The sequence below is a fragment of the Peromyscus leucopus genome, chromosome 13 (genome assembly GCF_004664715.2).
Source record: "Peromyscus leucopus breed LL Stock chromosome 13, UCI_PerLeu_2.1, whole genome shotgun sequence".
In the NCBI taxonomy this organism is placed as follows: Eukaryota; Metazoa; Chordata; class Mammalia; order Rodentia; family Cricetidae; genus Peromyscus; species Peromyscus leucopus.
This window is the reverse complement of record NC_051074.1, coordinates 4,611,301-4,634,939: the sequence shown is the minus strand read 5'-3', so window position 1 is coordinate 4,634,939 and position 23,639 is coordinate 4,611,301. Positions and strand designations below refer to the sequence as shown.

The 23,639-nt window shown below is 41.4% G+C and overlaps 1 protein-coding gene and 2 pseudogenes across 11 annotated transcripts in view; 1 reads left to right on the top strand and 2 right to left on the bottom strand.

The window, feature by feature from the left end:
• Positions 1 to 7,673: 7,673 nt before the first annotated feature.
• On the bottom strand, positions 7,674 to 8,542 carry LOC114697834 (annotated as a pseudogene).
• A 735-nt stretch (positions 8,543 to 9,277) lies between these two features.
• LOC114697844 lies at positions 9,278 to 15,297 on the bottom strand (annotated as a pseudogene).
• The window catches only part of Usp40 (ubiquitin specific peptidase 40), a 79,662-nt gene continuing 71,046 nt past the window's right edge, over positions 15,024 to 23,639 (top strand). For 3 of the 11 annotated variants that reach the window (XM_037210080.1, XM_037210079.1, XM_037210081.1), the window contains exons 1-4: positions 15,252 to 15,534; positions 16,035 to 16,252; positions 18,971 to 19,038; positions 20,558 to 20,671. In XM_037210080.1, coding sequence (XP_037065975.1) covers positions 15,296 to 15,534; positions 16,035 to 16,252; positions 18,971 to 19,038; positions 20,558 to 20,671 — 639 coding nt within the window. In that variant the 5' untranslated portion in view covers positions 15,252 to 15,295. Of the gene's footprint in view, positions 15,125 to 15,250; positions 15,535 to 16,034; positions 16,253 to 18,970; positions 19,039 to 20,557; positions 20,672 to 23,639 lie in introns of those variants that run through there. The other 8 variants (XM_037210077.1, XM_037210076.1, XM_037210078.1 and 5 more) reach the window with 7 other exon arrangements.

Sequence of the window (23,639 nt, the reverse complement as noted above, 5' to 3'; positions counted from 1 at the left end):
GGTAGAGGTAAGAAGTCTCTCTAGTGGCTGGTGCCTTTACTTCTCTGATCTTTCAGCATTTACCCTGATGTCTGATCCAAGATATTATTATTAAGACTAATTAGAATTCATGCTACATCTGGCATCCAACTTTTGGGGGCACAAATTCACGAAAAAGCCGCTTCCTGTGGCTTTGCAGCCACTGGCACAGGCCGGAGCTGCATGTTTCCCGAGTCACTACCTTGCTGGCTAAGTTTTTGTTGCAGCCTCTCTGCAATAAACTCCACAGGCGCGTGGGCTCAATATGCTGCCAGAGTCAGCCCCTCCCCACCAGCCGGCTCGGCCTTTTAGGCAGCTCTTGCCACATGTGTTTCTTCCTGTGTGCATTTTTCAGCCAGTGGGTCCCTCTCCTGGTGGGTTATGAACTTTCCCTGGCCCCCCTCCTCAGGCTGCTGCCACACTAAGTACTTGCCTTGACAACCGCTCAGGCTTCTACAGTTCTATGCAGCGGCAGTCAGCCTCACATCTTCACCATCATTGTCACATTAGCAGCAGATTTGATGAGATAATTGGGATTTCCTAAAGGGGTAAATTAGTTTAAAAAAAAAAAGACGAGAGAGAGAGAGAGAGAGAGAGAGAGAGAGAGAGAGAGAGAGAGAGAGAGAGAGAGGGAGAGAGAGACAGAGACAGAGAGACAGAGACAGAGACAGAGACAGAGACAGAGACAGAGAGAGAGAGTTTTTCCCACATTAAGAAATGGGAAACACTATTACAACTGGACGGAGTTAGGTCTCTGTGTGATAATATGCTGGATGGTTTGAAAATGGAGCAATTAAATGAGAGGATAATTAATTTAGATAGGATTTATGTAATGTCAATGATAAACTATCAGTTTTATCATTTTTGTTCTATTACTAAAGAGGTTGGTTAATATGAGTGCTAAGATACAAAAACTTATTAGAACAGATCATAAAGATATTCAGACCCAGACAGAGGAATTTGAAGGAGAACTAATCTCAACATTGCATTATAAGGTTAGAGAGGAACAGCTTAAAGTTTTCAAACAACCAACTTTAATTTATCCAGTCACCTCACAGGAACTGCCAAGTGATAGATATCCCCAAGGCTGCGTAAGAGCTGTATGGACTCCTGTAGAAATGTTAGATTTAAGGAGATTCAAGGAAGCTATAGTCACATATGGCATGCATTTACCTTTTGTGAAGCATATGTTAAACTCATGGTCAACTTGTAATAGAAGTATCCCTCAAGACTGCAGAAACTTGGTTATAGCAGTCTTAGAGGCTGGTCCTCAATTACAATAGAGGAACTGGTGGAAAGATGAGGCTAAGACCATTGAACAACAAAGTAGGGCTAGAGGTATGGAAATATCTTAAGACCAATTTGTTGGAAAGGGAGATTATGCTAATGTACAAGATGACCACACCCTGGTACAATGGCCTTAAATGCTTGGGACAGAAATGAAGAAGTAGGAAAGAGAACTGAGTCATTTACTAAAGTTATACAGGGCCCAAAAAAAACCTTCAGCAGAAAAATTTTTAAGATTAATATATATATTCATATATTTTAAACTTTTTGTCATAATATTAATGGTCATATAGAGTACTAATTCTAGAAAAAGGCTTCATCTAGCTTCCTGTACATGATTTCAGGTTTAAGTGTCTATCAGGTAACTAGGAATTAAGTTTTTGAACTTTTAATGTATATAACAAATTATGGTCCTTTTAACCTATTTGAGATCTGCTACATATCACATTTAAAATGTTTAAGTTTTCTGCAGTGAACCATTACCATACCTAACAGAGACTTTTGAAGTCTCCAAAAGGAAGATGGGGCTACACAATGATTCCACCACAGCTATGATAATGCCACTAAACTGACAAACACCACCCAAAGATTAGCCTTGGACTACAAACTGTTGAGGACAATTTGGATGTGACTAGTTGAGATGATGAATCCTCACAGACTACTCTAGCCAGGACTTGAGAAAAGTCCTGCACTTTCCCATTACATAGAGACTGGATAACAAATGATACAGATATCTCTCCCAAGACTTGACAATTAACCCAAATTTTTCTTTTCAGGATCCCCTAAAGATGTTGTTACCCCCAGACAGCAGGAAGTAATTCTAAGAACATAATACCCACATTCCCAAGTGGCTTTTGGTCTTTCAATGGGTTATGGATATTTATCATTTTTTTAGTGTGGTTGGTTATAAGTTGTTATTGGTAATGGTTTTAAAAAAGCTGGACAAAGGAGATAAGATTCAGGGTTCTTGTTTTGAAAAGAAAAAAAGGGGGATATAGAAAAGATAGGATAAAAGGGCAGATTATTGAATCTACCTTTAAAAATCAACTACTTGTTTTAAATATTTTACATTGATATGGATCTTTGCATATTGATACAAATTTGAGGTTATTTTTGTTAGAACATACTGTACATATATTTCTACTCTTGTTCAAGGTATTGTACCTATATAACTTATTTAACAATGTAATGCAAATTTCTAGTCTTTAAAGTTATTATTACCAACTAATTAGGATATAAAGAAATGCAAGTTAGTAGTTAGTTATTACAATCAAACTTGTAGTCATATTAGGTATGTTTTCAAGGTCAAGCAGAGATATATTTTTAGATAGACAGGTCGTCTTCAAATACTTCAGAGATCTACAGAATACAGCATATAAGATGTTTTAATAACATAGGTTCATTTGCTTTTTTTTAATGACAATGAGACATGTCTGCTCCTGGAAGCACCAATCTACTTCAGAGAAGATGATGGGCATTGAAGAAACTCCATATGGAGTTTACTTTCATTGTGGCAAAAGTGCCCTTGCCTCAACTGCTGGCAGTATGCTGTCCAAATTGGACAAGCAGGACACAAAAGAAAAGACTGCAGAAGTTTGCCAAGACAAGATAGGACAGCCATTCAGAATACCCTGCTTCACAGTAAAGTGTGTCAGATAAACTAGGCCTGTAGGCCAAAGATGGATGTCCCAACATTGCAAAGGAACCTCGGGTGACTATCCAGGAAACCAGCTGTGTCTGTCATTTCTCACATTTTTTGGAAGTTGCTTTCTTGTACTTCCTTCTTACTCAGGTAATATTATTTCCTTCTCAGGTCTCTCTCTGAGTGAGTTGAAGACTAGATAGTTATACATTTCCTTGTTAACAAATTAGGAAAAGAAACTCACTAAAGAGATGTAAAGTATATAGGGTTGAGAGATATCAAAAGATAATTTGAGGTTGGTAATGCAAATTAGGATAGAATGTGAATTAAGTACAACCCTTTGGACTCACCAAGATAGGATAGACAATGGAGTATTTTCTCTGAATTTGTCAAATATTAATGGACTAGACATTGTTGATTATTTATTGCCTGTATATATTTATATATAGTTGTTGTACTTATTGTATAGATTTTCTTATATTAGCTATATAACCTTTTTTTTTGTTTTAGACAAAAATGTGGTAATATTTTGTTAGTGTTGTAACAAATACAGCTTGCCTGAAGATCAGAGGGTGGAGCTAGCCATTAGTTAACTATAGAGGTCTGAAGGTCTATACAGACAGGAGACAAGAAGTGATATGGCTGGGTGGAGAGAAGGAAGTCATAAGGTGGGCAGAGACAGGAGCTCAGCCCCTTTTTCAGAATGAGAAGTCATTGAGGTAAGAGGTAACTATGCTTCTCCTTTACTTCTCTAATATTTCAGCATTTACCCTGACATCTGACTCTGGGTTTTTATTATTAAGATTAATTAGGATTGTGCTACATCAAGATCCAGCCAAACCACTCTTGGGCATATACCCAAAGGTTGCCTCATCCTACCACAGGGACACTTGCTCAACCATGTTTGTTGCTGTTCTATTGACCAGAACTTAGGAAAAAAACAACCCTAGATGTCCCTAAACAGAAGAATGGATAAAGAAAATGTGATACATTTATATAATGGGGTAATTACTCAGCTCTTTAAAAATGCGACAACAGGACATTTGTAGGCAAATGTATAGAACTAGAAAAAATCATCCTGTGTGAAGTAACCCAGATCAGAAGATAAATATGATATGCACTGATTGATATTTGGATTTGAACATTATAGAAATCATAACCAAGCTGCACTCCAAAGACACAAAGAGGTTAGGCATAGAGGAAGACACTGGGGGGACACATGGATCTCACTGGGAGGGGGAAATAGAATGGATTTTACAAGTGGGCAGAGCAAGGGAAGGGAACAAGAGCAGGAGTATCAGGCGGGAAGGAGGACGGATGGGGGGATTGAGGGAAGCAATGAGAGGAGAGATGGCTGGAATAAAGAACCTTTGAGTGGCAGTAAGGAAACCCAGCGCCGCGCAGTGGAAACTTCCTGTAATATATAAAGGCAATCCTACAGAAGTCTCCAAATAATGAGGGAGAGGGAACCGCTACTGGCTATATCTTGACACCAAACTAAGCTTCCTTTTTGGGAATGGTTCTCATCCAATTCAGTTGTTGGTCAAAGGGGTCCCATGGAAATTCCCAAGCAACCCAGGCTGTGGCCAAGACAATAGGTTGATCTCCCCAAACTTCCAAGACCCCATTGCTGAAACAACACCTGCACTACTCACTGAACATGGAGAAGTTGAGCTGGTGCCTACATCAAACCTTCACCCCACGTTCTAGTGTCTAAGACATGGAAATGTCTTCAAGTTACCAAAAGAGAACAGGAAACACCAACCCAACCACAAATCCTGTGACCTACAATCTGTCTTGTCTGCAAAACACACCAGGGCAATGGAGGCACAAACCTTGTGGGAGTAACCAACCGATGTCTGACTTGAATTAAGGCCCACATCATGAATGGAACCCATACCTGACACTGCTTGGGTGACCAAGAACCAGAGTCTATAAGTCCAGACAGCTAGAGTAAAAACAAATAATCCTGTTCTTAAGGGGAACATTAACAATTAAATGACTCATGATATTCTGCTATATTCATGGATCGGTGCCTTAGTCAGCCATCATCAGAGATGCTTTGCCAGGGGCCTCACACAACAGATGGGAGCAAGTACAGAGACACACAGAAAGACATTACATAGAGAGACCTTGGAGCACACAGCTCTAAATGAGTTGTCTCCCTCAAATCCCTCCCCTCAGAGCTCAGGAAACCCCAAGGAAGAGAGGCAGAAGGAGTTGGACGGGCAGAGGAAGAAGGGATGGAGGACACCCCGAGAACAAGGTCCTCTAAAACAACTTAGCAATGCTCACAGGAACTCACAGAGACTGAAGCAGTATGCCCAGGGCCTGCATGGGTCTGCACCAGGCCCTCTGAATATACACCATAGCTTTCCGTTGTAGTGCTTTTATGGGACTACTGACTGTGTTAACAAGTGAGTCTCTGATTCTTGTGACTTCCTTTCATGATCTTCTTTCTCTGTTGACTTATCTTGACCAGTCTTGGTATGGGGTTTTTTTTTTGTTTTTTTTTTATCATATTATATTTTATTTTGTTAAAAAATACACCTTCCTTGCATCCTACATATCATATCAATAATTTTTGCAACTTGGAAAAACTGCATATGCACTCATATAGAGCAGCTGACAAATAATAAGGGCTGCTTTGTGGCTTCATGTGTTTGTTAAACATCTCAAAAAAAAAAACAAAAAAACAGTGAAATGCAGCTTGAAGTGTTTTTGTCTCTTTAAATCACTTTTGAAAGTTAGCATACAGAGTATTCAGTGGCACTTTGGCTTTTTTCAGACATTTTGTCTTTTCTGTTTACCCCAATTTTCTCTAGTCAGCTTTACACTCCATATGTTCTCCTCCTACCCCTGAATGATCCGCTTTTCTGTTTTCATGGGACATGCCTACCATTACTATCTCTTTTCCTCCTCAGGAAACTTTTCTTTGTCCCCTCCCCTTCCTAATTTCATGGCCCCTGCCACACACACAAATAGGAAGGCATAAATAGATATATAAAATTAGATTGTAGCTTGGAATGTATATGCACTATTTCCACAGGTGTACATGGACATATCAATAGGACACCTATATAGAATTGTTTCCTAATTAGTGAATAGGCACAAAACAATTCTACAACCCAGGAAGAAATTCTGTATGAAGTGATATTTACAATAAAACCCAGGTCAGTAGAGAATTTCATTTTATTGTCCAAACCCAGGGCTCTCTTCATGTGCTAAAGAAGAAAAAGTATACCTTGGAAAGTGGCCTTCCCTGGTGACAGTTGATCCCACCAATGAAGACCACGTTGGGCATTAAAGGTCTAGGGAAATTCAACGCAAAATCTGTGTGGAACAACAAAATGGCCACCTGGCTGAAGAGGTCATTCATAGTCCCTGGGGTCTGGAGAACTTCAGAGGCAATGTCTGTAGCAGTTTTGAAAAAATAGGGGCAAAATGCATGCTGGCTCATGTAGAAGAGATGGTTCCACACTCTCTCTGTGAAAGTCATGGTGTCTGTGAGTTTCGAGAGAACTCTGGGAATGTAAGACAGTGGATGGGGGCATTGGCCCAGAAAACCCATAAAACAAGAAGCTGGACAATGGCTAGCTAACATCACTGGGCTGTAGGAAAGCTAAGGCTCTGAGAGGCTGCCAGTCAAAGCACGCAGTTGTTCAGGATTTACAAAACGTTTTCTCTAACTGATTAAAGTCCTGCATGAACCATTTGACTCAGAAACTCTACTTTAGACTTGGTACTCAGATAATGCAAAGAATATAGACACATACTCATGTAAAAGAAATGTCAAAGAATGGGCAGCACAGACTTGTTCACAAAAAAAAATTATAAAAGGGCTAATCAATGTAAAGATTTTGATGTGATTAGTAAAGTATTGTACTTATTAGTTTATCACAGACATGGTGTTTGTCTGTGATCATTGTCAAATGCCAATGCATATTAAATAAAATTGTGTGTGTTGTCGTTATTTTATGTAATGGAATGAATGTATCAATTTGGTTTATGTGCAATTTCTGAAAACTGGAAAAATTTATAAATATAGCTAAGAGTGCTTTCTTATGGAGGGTAGACTGGAACTAGGAAAACGAAAACTTTCATGACTTGAAGTGTATGTCAGTGATTCTTAAAACAATATCAAAATGTAGCTTGAAAGTGTTTTGTGCCATTTTAGAATTAAATTTAAAGTTAGCATACAAAGTAATGGGTACCACTGTGCCCTTTTCATGCATATGTGTGTCCGATGTGTCCTCGTATATCCCAGTCCTCACCCATCCTACTATGTCCTTTGCATCTATTTGCTTATCCCCTTCCTTCCAACCAGCTACCCTGCCTTCTGCTTCGTGTTACGTGTATCTTACTCCTGTCTCTTTTCCCTACCCCTCCCCTTCAGGTCACTCCCTCCACTTTCAAGGTACCTTTTTAATTTTCATGTTCTACACAAACGTACATACACATGGGGCAAAGAAGAGGACACACACACACACACACACACACACACACACACACACACAAATTTAAACCCAGACCATAGTTTGGAAGTTACGTGCAATTATGCCATAGGTATACACATCCATATTAACAGGACACCTGTATAGAATTTTCGATTAACCAGAAAGAGATTCCAGATGCAGCTAATGTAAATATGAAATCACAGCTCAGTAAAGAATTTCTTTTTTATTGTCCAAAGGTGGACCTCTCTTCATGTGCTAACAGAGAGACATCATACCTTGGAAAGTGGCCTTCGCTGGTGACAGTTGATCCTGCCAACGAAGACTATGTTGGGCATCACAGGTCTGGGGAACTCCAAGACAAAATCAGTGCGTAACAACCAAATGGACACTTGACTGAAGAGGTCATCCATAGTCACTGGGGTCTGGAGAACTTCAGAGGCAATTTCCATGGCAGATTTGTAAACAAAGGGGCAAACTGAATGCTCCGCCATATAAAGAAGATGGTTCCACACTCTCTCCTTGAAAGTCATGGTGTCTGTGAGTTTCAAGACACCTCTGGGAACATAAGAAAGAGGACTGGGTCACTGAGCACCATCATCAAGAAAATAACAAAATACTCCTCTAGTGAAGATCACCGAAGGGAGCGACAAATACTTGGCCACAGTTAAGCCGCACACATCAAGAGGGTCCATAAACACAGCATCAAAAGAACTCTGCTTCAAGAACTCCACTAACTTCTTGTCATTAAACAAGCTCCTACACTGTGAAAATAATAATTCGAGATACTTGCTGGCTTTGTTGTGTAATATAGAATAGAAGGTTTCTTCCCAAGATCTCCACTGGGAATCACTAAAAACCTTGAACTCGCGGTCCAGATCTTCCAGAGTGTGAGAAGTTGAGTATGTCTTCACTGTCAAATTCAGGGATTTTCCCAGTTGCCAACTCACCTCTGGCACAACTGCCACCACCTCATGCCCTCTGTGGGCAAGTTTCTCCACAACTGACTGCATGGTGAACCAGTGGCTCCCATCCATGGGCACCACCAGGAGCCTGCCTGCCTGGGTAAAGCCAGAGGCCAGCAGCAGACACACACACAGAGGAAGGGAGGCTGGGAGACCTGCAGGAGCCATGGGAGAAGTGGAGCACAGGACAGTCCAGCTGCTGATACTCTGGACTGTTACAACACAGACAGAAAAGCAACCAGCAGCTAAAAGTGTTTGTATATGCATAGGGGAAGTTAAACTCAGTGATAACGATTCACACAAAAGAATAATAATTAATATTAATAATGACTTTCACTGGCTGAAATATGTACTTGTATGTTTTTCTGATAATGACAGTATGATCTTTGCCTTGGAAAGATTATGTACTCTATTGCAAAACCAGTTTTGAAAGAGTAATAGAACAATTTGTTTGGATTTTCAGAATTCAGAATTTACTACCTGTAAGGAGTCTCTGTATATATCATGTGTTTGTTTTAACATCGTAAGAAGGTAGGCTAAGAAGAATAGACAGTGAGAAATGAGTTAGTTAAGAGGAAGAGGTGTAAAATGCTAGAGAAGGTCACAGGAAAGCCAGTCCCTCACTAAAGGACACTGTGTTAGGAAGGGCTGGGACAGAGCCAAAACAACTCTGCATTACTCTTGCAGGTATGGCAACTTCACGGATCTGAGATTGCAAGAGATTTGGCTGATCTGCACCGAGTTTGGGAACACTGTCCTACTTACTGCAGGACTCTTGTAAACCAATAATCTAGGCACGACATGTGCTAAAAGCAGCATCTCTGAAATACTGGCTACTTGATAGTCATGGAAAGATTCCTTTCTCTCCTTCAAGGAAAGGATGACTATTTCTGAGCCTGGTTTCTGGATCGTCACCTAGACGGAAGGTGGAAGAGTGTTGAGCCTCTGAACTCTGATAAGCCTCTGAGTCCTCCAATGATCATGGCCAGGTTTCTTTGCTCCAGGTACAACAGCCAAGGGTTCTTTTTTGCTAAAGATCTTAAGATCCCTCTAACTTAGAACTTTGAGATGTCACCACAGATTCAGAACAGAAATGTTGCCAGGTTCCCAAACAGGTAATGAGAACAAACCTGGATAGATACCAGACTTTGTCCTACTGTTGAGTCATTAGTCAGGACATTTGGCAATGTACTAGCGTGTTTAACTAAGAACTCTAATCTCTCTTATCTCTGACTGAGCAGTAGTCATGCAAACTCTTTTGCTTGAGTCCAAAACAGTGCTGCTCTGGGTCTTCTCCCAGCACGCAGTGTGGGTTCAGCTACCAGGGCAGGCGATGCAGCCCTTGTGGTGAGGACCTCAGAGCAACGAGCAGTGAGTGCTGCCTGGTCAACTAAGTCCATCACCTGCCTGGTCAACTAAGTCCATCACCTGCCTGGTCAACTAAGTCCATCACCGGCCATCTCATATTTTCTATCTTCTGTATTTTCTATTCTATAGGCGCTCTATTATCTGTGATAAAATAATAATAGCCGGGCGGTGGTGGCGCACGCCTTTAATCCCAGCACTCGGGAGGCAGAACCAGGCCGATCTCTGCAAGTTTGAGGCCAGCCTGGGCTACAGAGTGAGTTCCAGGAAAGGTGCAAAGCTACACAGAGAAACCCTGTCCCAAAAATAAATAAATAAATAAATAAATAAATAAATAAATAAATAAATAAATAAAATAATAAATTTTGAGTTGCTCTTGATTTTCCTTAACCCAGGTAGCTTTGTGAAGCACTGGTGTAAAGCACTGGATAAGATCATGGTCCTCTTTCCTGTTACAGGATGTGCTGACAGATGAGATGCCATGTCTGGCTAGAGTCTTTTCAAGGATTAGCTATTCTGAATCCTCTTCTAAGTTTCCTGGTGGTAACATCCTCCTCCCCTCTGGCTACTGCATTACTGACTCCATACCCCAACTTGGAGCTAACTGATATCACAGGAGAGGGCACCTGCACACAGCCTATCATAAGCATTTTATGACTGGGTCTCGCACATTCCCAGTGGAAATTTGGACCTCTCATCCCAACAAAAGACCAAAATGGGATGAGGCAGATACTTCTTTATGGTGACCCCTATGCATCCACTGTATGATCATCAGGCTGACCAAAATGGCTTTGGAAAAGAAGCCCTTTGCTCCCCATCCCTCCTTGTGATAAACAAACTCACTTATCTACCATTCACCCCTTTCCCTCTTCAAACATTAATGAAGCACCTGAGCACCCATCTCTACTTGCATTGATCTTTATGTTCTCTTACCAACAAAGTTATGATCATATTTAAAAATGTTCCCACCTCTTTCCTTTGGTTATAAGGAAGAAGAGAATATAGAATTCTTATCACAGGAATTTTTCTGTTAACTTTAAACATCACTGATTAAGCCCACCCCTAACCAGGATGTAAAAACTCAAAGTGGGACTGTTGTCTTTATGGACTGGAAAGAGATAACACCTCCCACCTTGACAGCCCTACAAACTGTGGAGATACCCCTGCTCCTGTACCTCACACTAGGGTCTTTGGAGTAGAAATATGAGTTTTGAGGATGTAAGACAGGGGATGGGAGACTGAGTACTATCATCAGTATAGAGGCTAAGACTCGGCTGAAGCCCATGGACAGGAGTGGAAAGTACTTGGCCACAGTTAAGCCGCACATTTGAAAGGATCCAGAAACACAGCACCCAAAAAAACTCCACTCTAGGTGCTCTAATAACTTCTTGGGTCCCAGAAATTCTATTTATAAAAAGTCAGATTTGTAGTTATGCCATATCCATGCTGTGTACCAAAGGGTCTTCATTTGTGCATGTATCCATTTCTAAATTTAGGGTGAGGAGGCACATTCATATGTGTGTTGGGGTACACTTAGGGTCACTGACTAAAAGACTGGACATCTACCACCAGCAGCATTTCTTCTCTAACCCAGGAAGAAATCCAAGATGAAACTAATATAACAACAAATCACAGCTCAGTAAGAAATTTTTTATTATCCAAAGCCAGGCCTATCTTCATGTGCTAAAGGAGAGATAATATAATTTGGAAGGTGGCTTTCAGTAATCAGATATTTTTTGTCTCAACCATCCAGTCCCAAATAACCAACTCAGAGGCTGAATATGAATTATAAATAAGTGATCAGCCAATAGCTCAGGCTTGTTACTAGCTAACTCTCACACTTAAATTAACCCATAATTCTTATTTATGCTTTGCCATGAGGTGGAACCTTTATTAGAATGGCACCTTCATGCCCTGCTCCCTCTGTGTTTGGCTGGAGACTCCTGACTCCACCCTTCTCCTTCTCAACATCCTTAGTTTGGTTGCCCTGCCTATACTTCCTGCCTGGCTACTGGTCAATCAGTGTTTTATTAAACCAATTCGGGTGACAAATCTTTACAGTATACAAGAGGATTATCCCACAGCAGCTTTCCCTGGTGGCAGTTGATCCTGCCAATGAAGACTATGTCGGGCATCACAGGTCTGGGGAACTCCAACACAAAGTCAATTTATAACAGCAAAATGGACACTTGACTGAAGAAGTCATTCACAGTCACTTGGGTCTGGGGAACTTCAGAGGCAATTTCTACAGCAGTTTTGAAAAGGCTGGGTAAAATGCATGCTCTGCCATGTAAGAAAGGTGGTTCCACACACTCTCCTTGAAAGTCATGGTGTCTGTGAGTTTCAAGAGAACTCTGGGAGCATAAGAAAGGGGGCTAGGACACTGGGCACCATCTTCAAGATAGTGACAAAATATTCCCCTGCTGAAGACCATGGATGAGAATGAAAAATACTTGGCAGCATTTAAGCCACACATACCGATCCAGAAACACAGCACCAAAAGGACTCTGCTTCAAGTACTCCTCTAGCTCTTGTCATTAAACAAACTCCTATAGTGTGAAAAATACAATTCAAAAAAAAAAAAAAAAAACCACTGGATGATTGTTGTAATAGAGAAAATATGCTACTAGTTTTCCAGTGAGCATTCAGAAAAACATTGAACTCTTCATCCAGATCCTCCAGAGTGTGAGAAGTTGAGTATGTCTTCACTGTCAAATTCAGGGATTTTCCCAGTTGCCAACTCACCTCTGGCACGACTGCCACCACCTCATGCCCCCTGTGGATGAATTTCTCCACAACCATCTGCATGGTGAACCAGTGGCTCCCATCCATGGGCACCAGCAGCAGCCTGCCTGCCTGGGTAAAGCCAGAGGCCACTAGCAGACACACACACACACAGAGGAAGAGATCTGCAGGAGCCATGGGAGAAGCAGAGCCCAGGACAGTCCAGCTGCTGAGACTCTGAGCTCTTCTTACACAAATGGAGAAGTACAAGTATTAATGCCCCCAAGGGGAGTGATTTCATATTTCCATATTAATAAAAAATGTAATACCCACTGCCAGTGATTGAACTCAGAAGATCAATGATTAATAAATTGTAATTGCTAAGATACTTATGTGTTCCTGATAAGAATAGCATATGCTCTTAGCTACAGAGAGAATTATGTTCTACAATGTAAGAAGTATTGAGACAGAATTTTAGTCAATGATCTTGGACTCTGAGAGCTCAGGAAGATTAAAGTGAAAGGAAATTTGAAGAGACATTGCCTTTTTAGAGGTTCTCCAGAGTAGTTATTGGACAGTGTGTTCAGAGCAATGAAAACTCTCTGCTCAGAAACAAGTCAGCAAACAGCTTCCAAGGAAGCTGTGGGGGATGTTCCTTCCTGACCTGCCTGGCAGTGGCATTGTTTGTCATAAGCAGCTCTGCCATGGAGAGGCACTGCTGCTTGCTCTGGCCTGTTTGCAGCAGGATTCTTCTATTCTTTCCAGATGCCATCCTCTCTTCATGGTAATGGAACAGTAACTAATGCACCTGGCATATGCAGCAGGGAACAATGAAAGACCCTGTCACACAAAAGGTGGATGATGAAGATGGACACTCAAGCTGCCAGGGAGGAAAAATGTACCAGGGTTCCAACACCCCACTTGAATTTGTCCTATCACCACCAGCATCCTGTGGTCCCCATTGTAGTTTGGGTCTCATCATCATTACTTCATGTGATAGACGCTCAGAGCCTCCAAATAGAAAATCTAACCTTGCTGTACCTTGCCTGGTCTCAGCAGCTTTCTTGAGCCTTGGTGCAAACCTCCAGGATCCTCACTCTTGCACCTTTTTTTTTTTTCCCAAAAAACAACAAACAAACAAACTAAACACTACCTTGTAGACGATGTCATCAAGTTGCTCAAGATGTAGCCTGACCCCTCTGGACCATGTTGATCAGCTTCTGTGTACTGACCCAGAGGTTTCCTTTAAAGGTCCGGGGGTGGGGGAGAGAGAGAGAGAGAGAGAATACTTTCAAACATCTTTCATTACACTGATACCAACTCAGAAGAAACAGAAAATTAAAGGCCCATATTCTTGGTGAACACAAATGCAATCCTCTCCAATGAAATAAAAATTCAACAATACATCAAAAAAATCATCCACTGTAATGGTTCATTTTGATTGTTCATTTGGCTGGATTTGTTAAAATCAACAAGGAAATATGCCTTTGGATGTGTCTACAAGGGTGTTACCAGAAAGGCTTATCTAGGAAGGAAGCCCCACTCTGAATGTAAATGGCACCTTCAAATGGGCTGGGGTTTGGGACTGAATAAAAAAGAGGAAGTGAGCTGAGCATCGGCATCCATCTTTCTCTGCTTCCTCATTGCAGACACAGAGTGGGCTAGCTGCCTCACATTCCTGCCTTCGCAGCTAGAATTGCCCTGACCACTAAGTCTTTTCCATGATGATGGACTATCCCTCCAACTATGAGCAGAAAAGAAACTCTACTTTCCTTAAGTAGCTTTGGTTAAGTATTTAACGCAATAATAAAAAAAATAATTAATCCAAAAATTAGTATCAAGAAGGGGGCCATTGCTGTGACTGACTAGGAAAGCCTTTGGAAGCAGTTTAAGACAAGAATTTGGAAGCAGGGGCATCATACTCTACATTGCTCTCAGCATCACTGTCTTCCACCCTCCTACAAATATGGCCCATTCTTCCATTTGATTCCTGTTCGTCAGCTCTCAGACTCTCAGCTGAAATAAAAATTAGGTTTCTCTATTTCCTTCATTCATGTCTTGATAGAGGTTGGGTGACCAGGAAGATACAAGTAGGGCCTATACAGAGGCTGGGAAGTAGCCTCCCATCCAAGTGCCCAGGCAGGATAGATCATTTTGAAGGAAATATGTGTGCACACATGCTTGCATGCTTATATATAAACTGCTTAAGGTTGATAGAGATTAAATAACGATTGAGGACGATGTAAGGTTCACGGAATGTACAACATTTTTCACAAGTTTTGTATTGGATATATGCTTGAAGGAAAAATGGTTTTTAAGGTCCCTTTGAATATTCTAGAGCACAGGATACATATTCCATTTAATTTGTGAAAGCACTAGAAACATATGTCCCCAATGCGTTAGTCTTTAATTTTTGCAGGTTGTAATAAACGTAACTTACAAGCTGACTGGAAAGAGCAAAGCCTCCCTGCCCCACCCACAATCTCTTTAGCAATAACTACATTGCCCATAAATCTCCGCGTGGCGCGAAGCATCCTGGGAAATGTAGTCCTCATGGGGGGAGTGGAATCATTTTCCAGAGACACGCCCTCGCCGGCATGGCGGTACCCGTTCGGAGCGAGTTCGTTTACTCTGTGTTGTGGCCGGGGCGGGGGTCTGGGCTATAGGCAGTAAGTGGGGCTGGGGAGCGGGGGGCGCAGGGAGGGACGACGCCGGCGGCCTGAGGCAAGACGCCCGGCCTCTCCTGGCGGCGCGTCAGGGGCCGGGCCGCGGGGACGCGCGCCTGGTTGCGCTCCTGGGCCCTGGGCGTCTTGGTGGGCGGGAAGGCCTCCGTGAAGGGCATGACGGGAGTCCAGCTCGCGAGCTCGAGGCCTGACTCGCGGGTTCCATTTCTTGAGCTTTTCTTCAGAGGACCTTGTGGAAAAGGGCAAGAACTGCATTCCGGCCCGTCCTGTCACTTAGAAAGTGTCCTCAGCGTCTTATCTCAGTTTCCCCTCTACCACACGAGACACAGAGCAGGCTCCCGCAGCTCCCCAGTACTAACATTGGGCTCTAATGGCCGAAGTGTGTCTTCCTTCAGGTACCTACTCCAGACTCTAGTTGGGGGCCGAAGTGCTGAGACTACTACCGAGATGATTAACGCGATAGGTTTAATTCACTGAAACTGTGGTCTGATACAGTATGTGAAGAGATGGGAGAAGCTGAGATTTCAGAGTTATTGATGATCCTAAGGTTGCTGTCAACTTGCTTTTTTTCTCATTTAGTGGTGTGGAATCCAAGAATAGTCATCGGTTCCTGTGGACCATGCCCTTTGTACTTAGCACTGGTTAAACTACCCTATAAAACATGTGCAGCCACAGTTTACATAGAAGTAAATATTAGCTAAATTACTTGTCCAGGGTCAGACAGGTTAATTAGGACCCCTGTAGGTATGAAAGAGAAGTCAGATCTTGCTATCTCCAAAACACAAACTACTGTATTTTTCTGAAGAAAAGTTTAACAGACCAAGGAAGATTAGGGGTTGGGGGTTCATTTTAAGAATAAAAGCATTTATGTAACATGTCTTTTTTTTTTTTAAAGGATAGTATTTAGTTCCACAATGTTTGGGAACCTATTTGAAGAGGATTATTCCAGTGTGTCAAATAGTCAGTATGGAAAAGGGAAGAAATTAAAGACTAAAGGGTTGGAGCCACCTGCCCCTAGAGAATTCACCAATTTAAGTGGAATCAGAAATCAGGGTGGAACCTGTTACCTCAATTCCCTTCTTCAGACTCTTCATTTCACACCTGAATTCAGAGGTATGCTATGTTACATGCATTTGAATAATAATATATACCATGGATTTTATATGTAATTAATTATGTAAAAAAAATAAAAGAGAAAGTATTTTAAAGGTGGATTCACCAATATGTGTTCATTGTCACAAAGTAAGACATGCACTGACAGTTCTCAAAAGAAAATTGTGAAGCTTAAATTTAAAAAATCTATTCTGTGTAGTGATTGTAATGTTTCATAACAAAAAAAAATAAGGCAAAGTTTTTCTAATTCCCATAATTTAAAAGACAACATAATGACAGTTCTCTCATCTTTCTCCAGTGTAACTAACACTTAAGTCATGGTTACACAAAAAACCTTGACTTCTGCAGTGGGAAGTTGTCACATTATTTATACATATCAGTACTTATTTGCATTTCTGAAATTCAGAGAACTCTGATTCTGAGCTGATCTGTCCTGAATTTGTTTGGCCTCAGAACCTGACCTGGGTGAAGCTTCTTGGGAGTTTTAGTTCTCTCAGAAGGGGGACTATATTCATTATATTCATTAATTAACCAGTATTGTCTGTCCAAGACCGTGGTGGGAATGAAAAGTAATGTACAAATTCCTCCATCATTCTAAAATCTAGAAATTATGAATTTCAAAGACCCAAAAGAAACATAAACGCACTCAGATTAGCTATATTAAATGGGTGTGGGGAGTTACTGTGATGAAAGACTATTCTCCAGAAACCCAATGCTGGAAGGCAGCCAGTCTGCACTAAGCCTGATTTCTTGCCCTTGTTTCTCAATACATTTGTTTCATTCCCCTCTCTCTTCTCCAGCTTCCTTCATTAGGGTCTCAGCGTCTGTTCTTGATTCCAGCATGAGCCTTGTTTGGCCTCTGCGTGATCCTGATTGGGGGCCCAGTGTACATGAACATGTAGCTCATGTCTCCACAGGTTCTCTCGAGGACAGTCTAGTTTGTCTTGTATTTGAATGCTAAGTTCCCACTACCACTCAGCTTATCAGATCTTTGGAAGATTCTTCTGTCGGTCTAAGCTTTGAAAGGCTTCTTTCTACAAAGATCTAGGAAATATTTACTATTGTCCACTTCTAGTGGGCCATTCTAGTGGAGTGAGCTGACACTTCAGAGGGGTATCTTGTGCCCTTGACTTCAGCCTCTACACAAAGTTGCCTCCCAGCCTTTAGAAGTTTTCAGCATTACTAAGCAGATAACTAAGAGGGATAAAGATCTTCCAGGTTTTAATATGGTTGAAGTTAAAAAGGCAGCTTGAAGCAGAAAATAGCCTTAAGAACAGACTGAGAACATTTGGGAGGTGAAGGCAAGAGGAGGATCAGAAGTTCAAGGTCACATGAGTCACTCTAAACAAAATGAAGAAAAAGAAACTGAGTAGTCAGCTCTATGGCCCACACCTGTAGTCCCAGCACTCAGGAGGTTAAGGCAAGAAGATTAAAAGTTTAAGGCTATCCTGGGCTATATAGTGAGACCTTCTTCAAAAACCCAAGAAAGAAAAAGAAAGGTGAGGGATAGGGCAGATCGTGGAGAATACCAGGAACTTGAGAGCTGCAGGCCAGCTTCCTCTTGTCTGTTCAAGCATGTAGTTTGACATTGTAGTGTGCACTGTGCACTCTGCATGGCTTAGCATGATCTTGCTGTTGGGGGAGGGGGTATGGTTTGGAAAGGCTAACAGTACCGATGAAGAAAAAAAGGGACTTTCGTGTATATATGTCTTTGGGGGGAGTAGTATTTTAAAGTAAGACTAAATTGAATTCCATTATATTGCTAGTACATTACAGTGAGGAATAATGGGATATTATTCTAAAAAGCCCTTGAGTGGTTTTGTTCTTTAACCTATAGGCTTTTAGTTTATTTTTCCCAGCCCCAGCACTTAGTGAGAAACAAAACATTCTTAAGAGTAATCACTAGAGCATCAGTGTTTTTCAATAAAGAGATATATTCACCCCATTCATCACTTACTTACCTCAGTGGAATGTTTCAAAAAAGAAGAAATCTGGAGGCCAGTGCAGGGGCTGACAACTTCCTTTTTCAAGTAAGATCATTGCCATCTCTTATTACTGGAACTCTAGAAAAGACATTTACACACCAAAAAGCAAAGGACAGGATATCAAGATAAAAGACACCCAGTCTGGCCCTTGACTTGGAAGATTGCGTAGCAGCCTCACATGGGAAAATATTCACCTGTGACATTTTTCTATTTTCTGAGACTCCTCATAACTTTTGAGTCCCATAGCCAAAGGGAGTTGAAACCAATCATTTTTTGTTTGTTTGTTTTATGTTTATAGAGGTTTTGTTTGTTTGGGGGCAGTACCAGGTCTTTGCTCTTGTTAGATAGGCACCTACCCTTGAGCTACGTCCTCTTAGTCTGTGGATTTTAAAGGCAAGGTCTTGTTATGTAGACCAAGTAGGCCTTGAACTTGAGATCTTCCTGCCTCTGCTCCAGGAATTCTAGGATTAAAGGATGTCCCATAGTGCTTTGCCTGCTTATATTTTTATGTCCTATGGATCTGTCATCCTGATGGTCACATGCTCATTCATCACTTGATGTTCTTCGATCCAGTGGACAACAATATTAAAAGACTGCAAAATGTGTACAAATATTGACTTAGTCATTTCTAAATCTGTTGCTGATGCTGCTTAATGGAGGTCTTGGCTTCCTAAACAATTTTCTAAGATGAAATCATATCATTTACATATCTGACTCTACTTTTTTTGTTTAGAAGCTTTATTTTCTCTTGGTCCAGAAGAGCTTGGTTCTTTAGAGGATAAGGATAAGCCTGATGCAAAGGTACTAAATCTATAATTTATTGAGTCTTTAAATATTCAGAAAATGTTTGGGTTTTTTTTTTTTTTTTGCATGTGTACATGTGTGTTGTGTGCATTCCTGTGCATTTGCATGTTTGCCTGTTGTGGGGGTGTGCATGTATATGCATGTGAGCATACATGTGTGCATATGTGCATGTCAGAGGTTGACATCCTCCGTTACTTTCCACCTTATTCATTGAGGCAGGGTCTCTCACTTGTATTCTCACTCTAGCTAATTTACCTAGCCCACTTGTCCAGGGACCCTGGCTCTGCCTTCTGAAAGCAGAGATTAAGGCTTGTCATCACACTCAGCCAGCCTGTAAGTGGGTGCTAGGGATTTGAACTCCAGTGCTCATTCTTGTGTGGCAGGCACATCTCCCTAGCCCAGGAAATGGTTCTTAAGGAAGGAATTAAGGTCCTTATCCATAGAAAACAAAGTTATTTATTACAAAGTATTGTCTTTATTGACAGAAAGTGACTTGCCTCATACTTAATTAGAAATTTTCCTCCAAGAAAGAATGGTTTTTCAAAATGCCATGCAGCTGCTGCTGCTGGTATCACAAACATGTCTCAGTTTGCTGTGCTTATTTTCAAGGCAAAGGAGAAGCTTGGAATCTATCCATGCTAGCTAACCAGAACATCCATTCAGCGCACTTATTTGCAGTAATACATGGGGGAAACCCTAGAGACCAGTATTTTCTCACTTTAGTGTTCTGGAAATACATTAAGGAGAAATTAGTACATTGTCTTGTACGTTGCTGTGGTGAAGTTGTTTAAAACACAGCTCTAATTGTGTTCTTCCTGCTGGAACCTCACTCAGAAGCCCCTCATCACACGCAGGCTCAGGTCTGCGAAGAATGGTGATTTGTGATGCAGTCTCATGCTTCAAAACCGACTTTATGGCAAGAATGACTTTAGTGGATGTCAATTTCTTTCCAATCTTTTGCAGAGCAGTGCTTTTGAAGTATATATTTTTAATGTCATGGGAGTATAGAATTGTCACAGGACTTCCTGAATGCTTGCTCTTTCTTTGAGTCTTTAAAGTTGGCCTGCACACTGGACTGTGAGAGTCCCTGCTCACTAGCCTGGAGCTAGCAGAAAGGGAAGCAGGGTGTAGCCTAGCTTCTGAAGTTTCAGAACTCCATACTGAGATCTGTGTGCCTAAAACCTGCCTGCATTCACCTGGATATGTGTGTATGGAGATATTGTAGAGGACAAATGAACTATGGGAATTGTATGTCTGTGATCATTTGTGTGGTTCGTTAGGACCCATTTGAATTTTTAATATTGATCTGAACTGTGTCATGGGAGAAAACTCCAGATCACTAAAACCTTTTGGACTGAATTAGAATTTTCAAAGAACTGAATCTTAATTAGTTCTCCCTGTGTAATGAGGGATTTTCTACTTGGTGAGCCAGGAGATAGGAGAAAACCAGTCTACAGCTTTTGAAGCTTCACTCCGCACATGAATGCTTATCTGGGAATTTTCACTGTCTCCCCAGGTTCGGATCATACCTTTGCAGTTACAGCGCTTGTTTGCTCAGTTACTGCTCTTAGACCAGGAGGCTGCATCCACCATAGACCTCACTGACAGCTTCGGATGGACCAGCGAGGAGGTATGAAGGTGCCAGCAGGGAGGCTTCCTGTTCTGTCTCATGTCCTTTAATTTTGTCTCAGCAGCTCAGCCTGTTGGGAAGTCTTTACACATGAATAACAAGGCACACGTGGATGTTTAGATGCTTACTGAATATAGGCTGTTACAACTGCCTATGCCTTGGGGTTGGGAAGAATGTTGTTAATACAGGGAGAGAGATACAGGAACTGATTTTTGAAATTTGTACTCCATAATTTTTATGTAGTTTAGTTGAGCTTTAACACCTGTTATATCGATGTTATTTACTGTGTAGATGTCAGACTGCTCATCAACTTTTCAGTCGTCAGTGATAGTCCATAAACTAGTGGATGTTCAGAGTGTTTCCTACATTTGGGATGGGCTTCTTGCTTCATCTGAGCACCCTGATGAGAATGCACTGCAACCAAATCAGTGCTTTGCCTGATTTTTTCATTTTCCTGTCCTGACCCCTGAGTTTTAATTTCCTCCACCCTGACTCCTAACTTTTCATTTTCTTCCTGTATCTGCTGTAGGGCATGACTCATTTTCTGTTTGTATTCCTAAAAGGCATTCTACCACATATGGACAAACATCTGTAGCAACAACTGAGGATCTTGTTGTCAGTACTGATGGGTTGTCAGTATATCAATTCAGACAACACAAGGTCTTATTGTTTGCAGAATAGGTACATTCCTGTAAAGCTCTCACCTGTGGCCTTCTAACTAGGAACACTCCTTAATCCAGTGGTACTGCCCTATGGTATTAAAGAAGTAGGGCTTGGACTTTGATGCAGGTAATAGCACATTCTCTAAAAAGCATGTTACATTTCAGGCATAGGACTGATGCTTGGGGTGTATTCCTATACCCTTCCCTTTAAAATTATAACCACTTCATTGAGGTTTATATGCCATAAAATCCACTCTTTTAAAGGTATAGTTCAGTGGCTTTTAGTATTTTCACAGAATTGGGCAACCATCACTACTACCGTCAATTTTAAATTGTAGGAATAGAGTTATACATTATGTGGTCTTTTGTAACTGATATGTTTCACTTAACATAATGTCAAGGTTCATTCCTTCTTACTGCCCAGTGAGCCTCTGCTGTGTGGATATGCCACGTTTCAATGAAGGCTTCTCTTTGTATTTGAGCTTCTACTAAGTTGCTGGCTTCATAATATTTTTTTTGAAAATTTAATTTGTTTATTGAGTCATTGTGAGTTTCACATCATGCACCCCAATTCTGCTCACCTCCTGGTCCCCCGTATCCTCCCCTTAACCCCTGCAGTGCCTCCCCACAAAAGAAAATTTTTAAAAAATTAAAACAAAATGAAGCAAGCAAGCAAACAAAAACAAAAAACAAACAAAACAAAAAACAAAAACCCTCTTCACGTCTCCTTTTTTCCCACCTCTCCAACACCTCTTCATTCGTCCTGGTGGCATTGGGAGCCTCAATGTGTAATATAGCATACCCTTTTGTCCGATAAGCTTTATTAGCAAATGTTAATTGCAGTGAGTCATACTGAGCCCGCCCTGCCCTTTCCTGGCCCAGGGAAAGATGGCATTGCCTCTCTCTGGATACTGCAGTAAGAGAGCTGGCCCTGACCCTTACAGGAGTGCTAGCCCCTGCACTCAGGAGAGATGGTCCCACCTCTCACCACAGACAAGGGTGAACTGACCTTGAGTGCCCCCTTGCCTGAGGTAGGTGGCCCCAGTGGCCCAGACTGACCCAAGGTTTCTTTGTGTAGCCCTGACTATCTTGGAACTCACTTTGTAGACCAGGCTATCCTAGAACTCACAGAAATCTGCCTGCCTCTGCCTCCCCCAGTGCTGGGATTTAAGATGTACACCACCACCACCTGGCTGAAACACTTTTCTTAATTCTTTTATGTTTTGTAAGTGAAGAACCGAACCTGGGTGGTAGAAGGTCTTTGAGGTACCTTTGCCAAATAAATGGTTGCTCAGAAATAGACCTTGAAGTTTTTCCTCCCTTTCAAACCAGTAATATAGGACAGATTTACATCCCCTGATATCTTATACTTTAATGGGCAAGAAAAAGATCACCAGTCTCACACTGCTTCAGCTTTCATTCCCTTGACCTGCCACATGTCAAAAAACTTGTTATATCGTTCCCCTGGCTGCCTCTCTTTCTACACCCTGAATTGTTCCTCTGCCTCCTTTTGGCTTTCTTCAGTGAAGGCAACAGTGACATCAAATGTGCCAAGACTGAAAGACACTTTGCGGTGTCTGTGACATTTTTATGTCAGTGGGGTGGCTCAGTAGCATTTGCTGTTCTGGTTAAGGCCCCCACTCCTCCTGGTGCCTTGGACTTGGCCCTTCTCTGCCTGCCAGTGGTAGAGCATGTCTTGGAGGTACAGCTTGTTCTGAAAGACTAGTTCACACACACGGCCAAATGACTCCAAATAGACTCAAGTTAAGAGGCAGTTTGAAGTTTTCTCAGCAACACTACATTACTCTTGTTTTTGTTGGTTTATGCTGTGAAATACTCATTTCTGATTTCTGCTGTCTCCAGCTGTTGTGATCTAAGTGAGGTTTACCTGTGCACACACTGCTGGCTTACACACTGTCTAAACCTGTCCTGCTCTTTCCTTCTCTACTCCTGTGACATGGGCAGGTGGGTGTTCTCTCATAATTCAGAGTGCACTTCACAGTCACTGAGGGAGCTGAATTGTGTGTACACACTAAACACTGCCTAGCTATATTTTTATTTTGTAGTATAAATAAAAATAGGTGGTATTTTAACCTACTTAGTCATCTATACATCTATCCAAAGTTTTTCTTATATGTTTAATTGATAGTATTCTTAAAAATCCATTCTTAAAAATTTGAAGTAAAAGTTATATTTAAAAGTCAGCTGTTTTAGCTGGACATTGTACCTGTAATACCAACAGCATTCAGACTCAAGCAGGAAGATTGTAAATTCAGGGCCAGCCTTGACAACCCAAAGACCTTTTC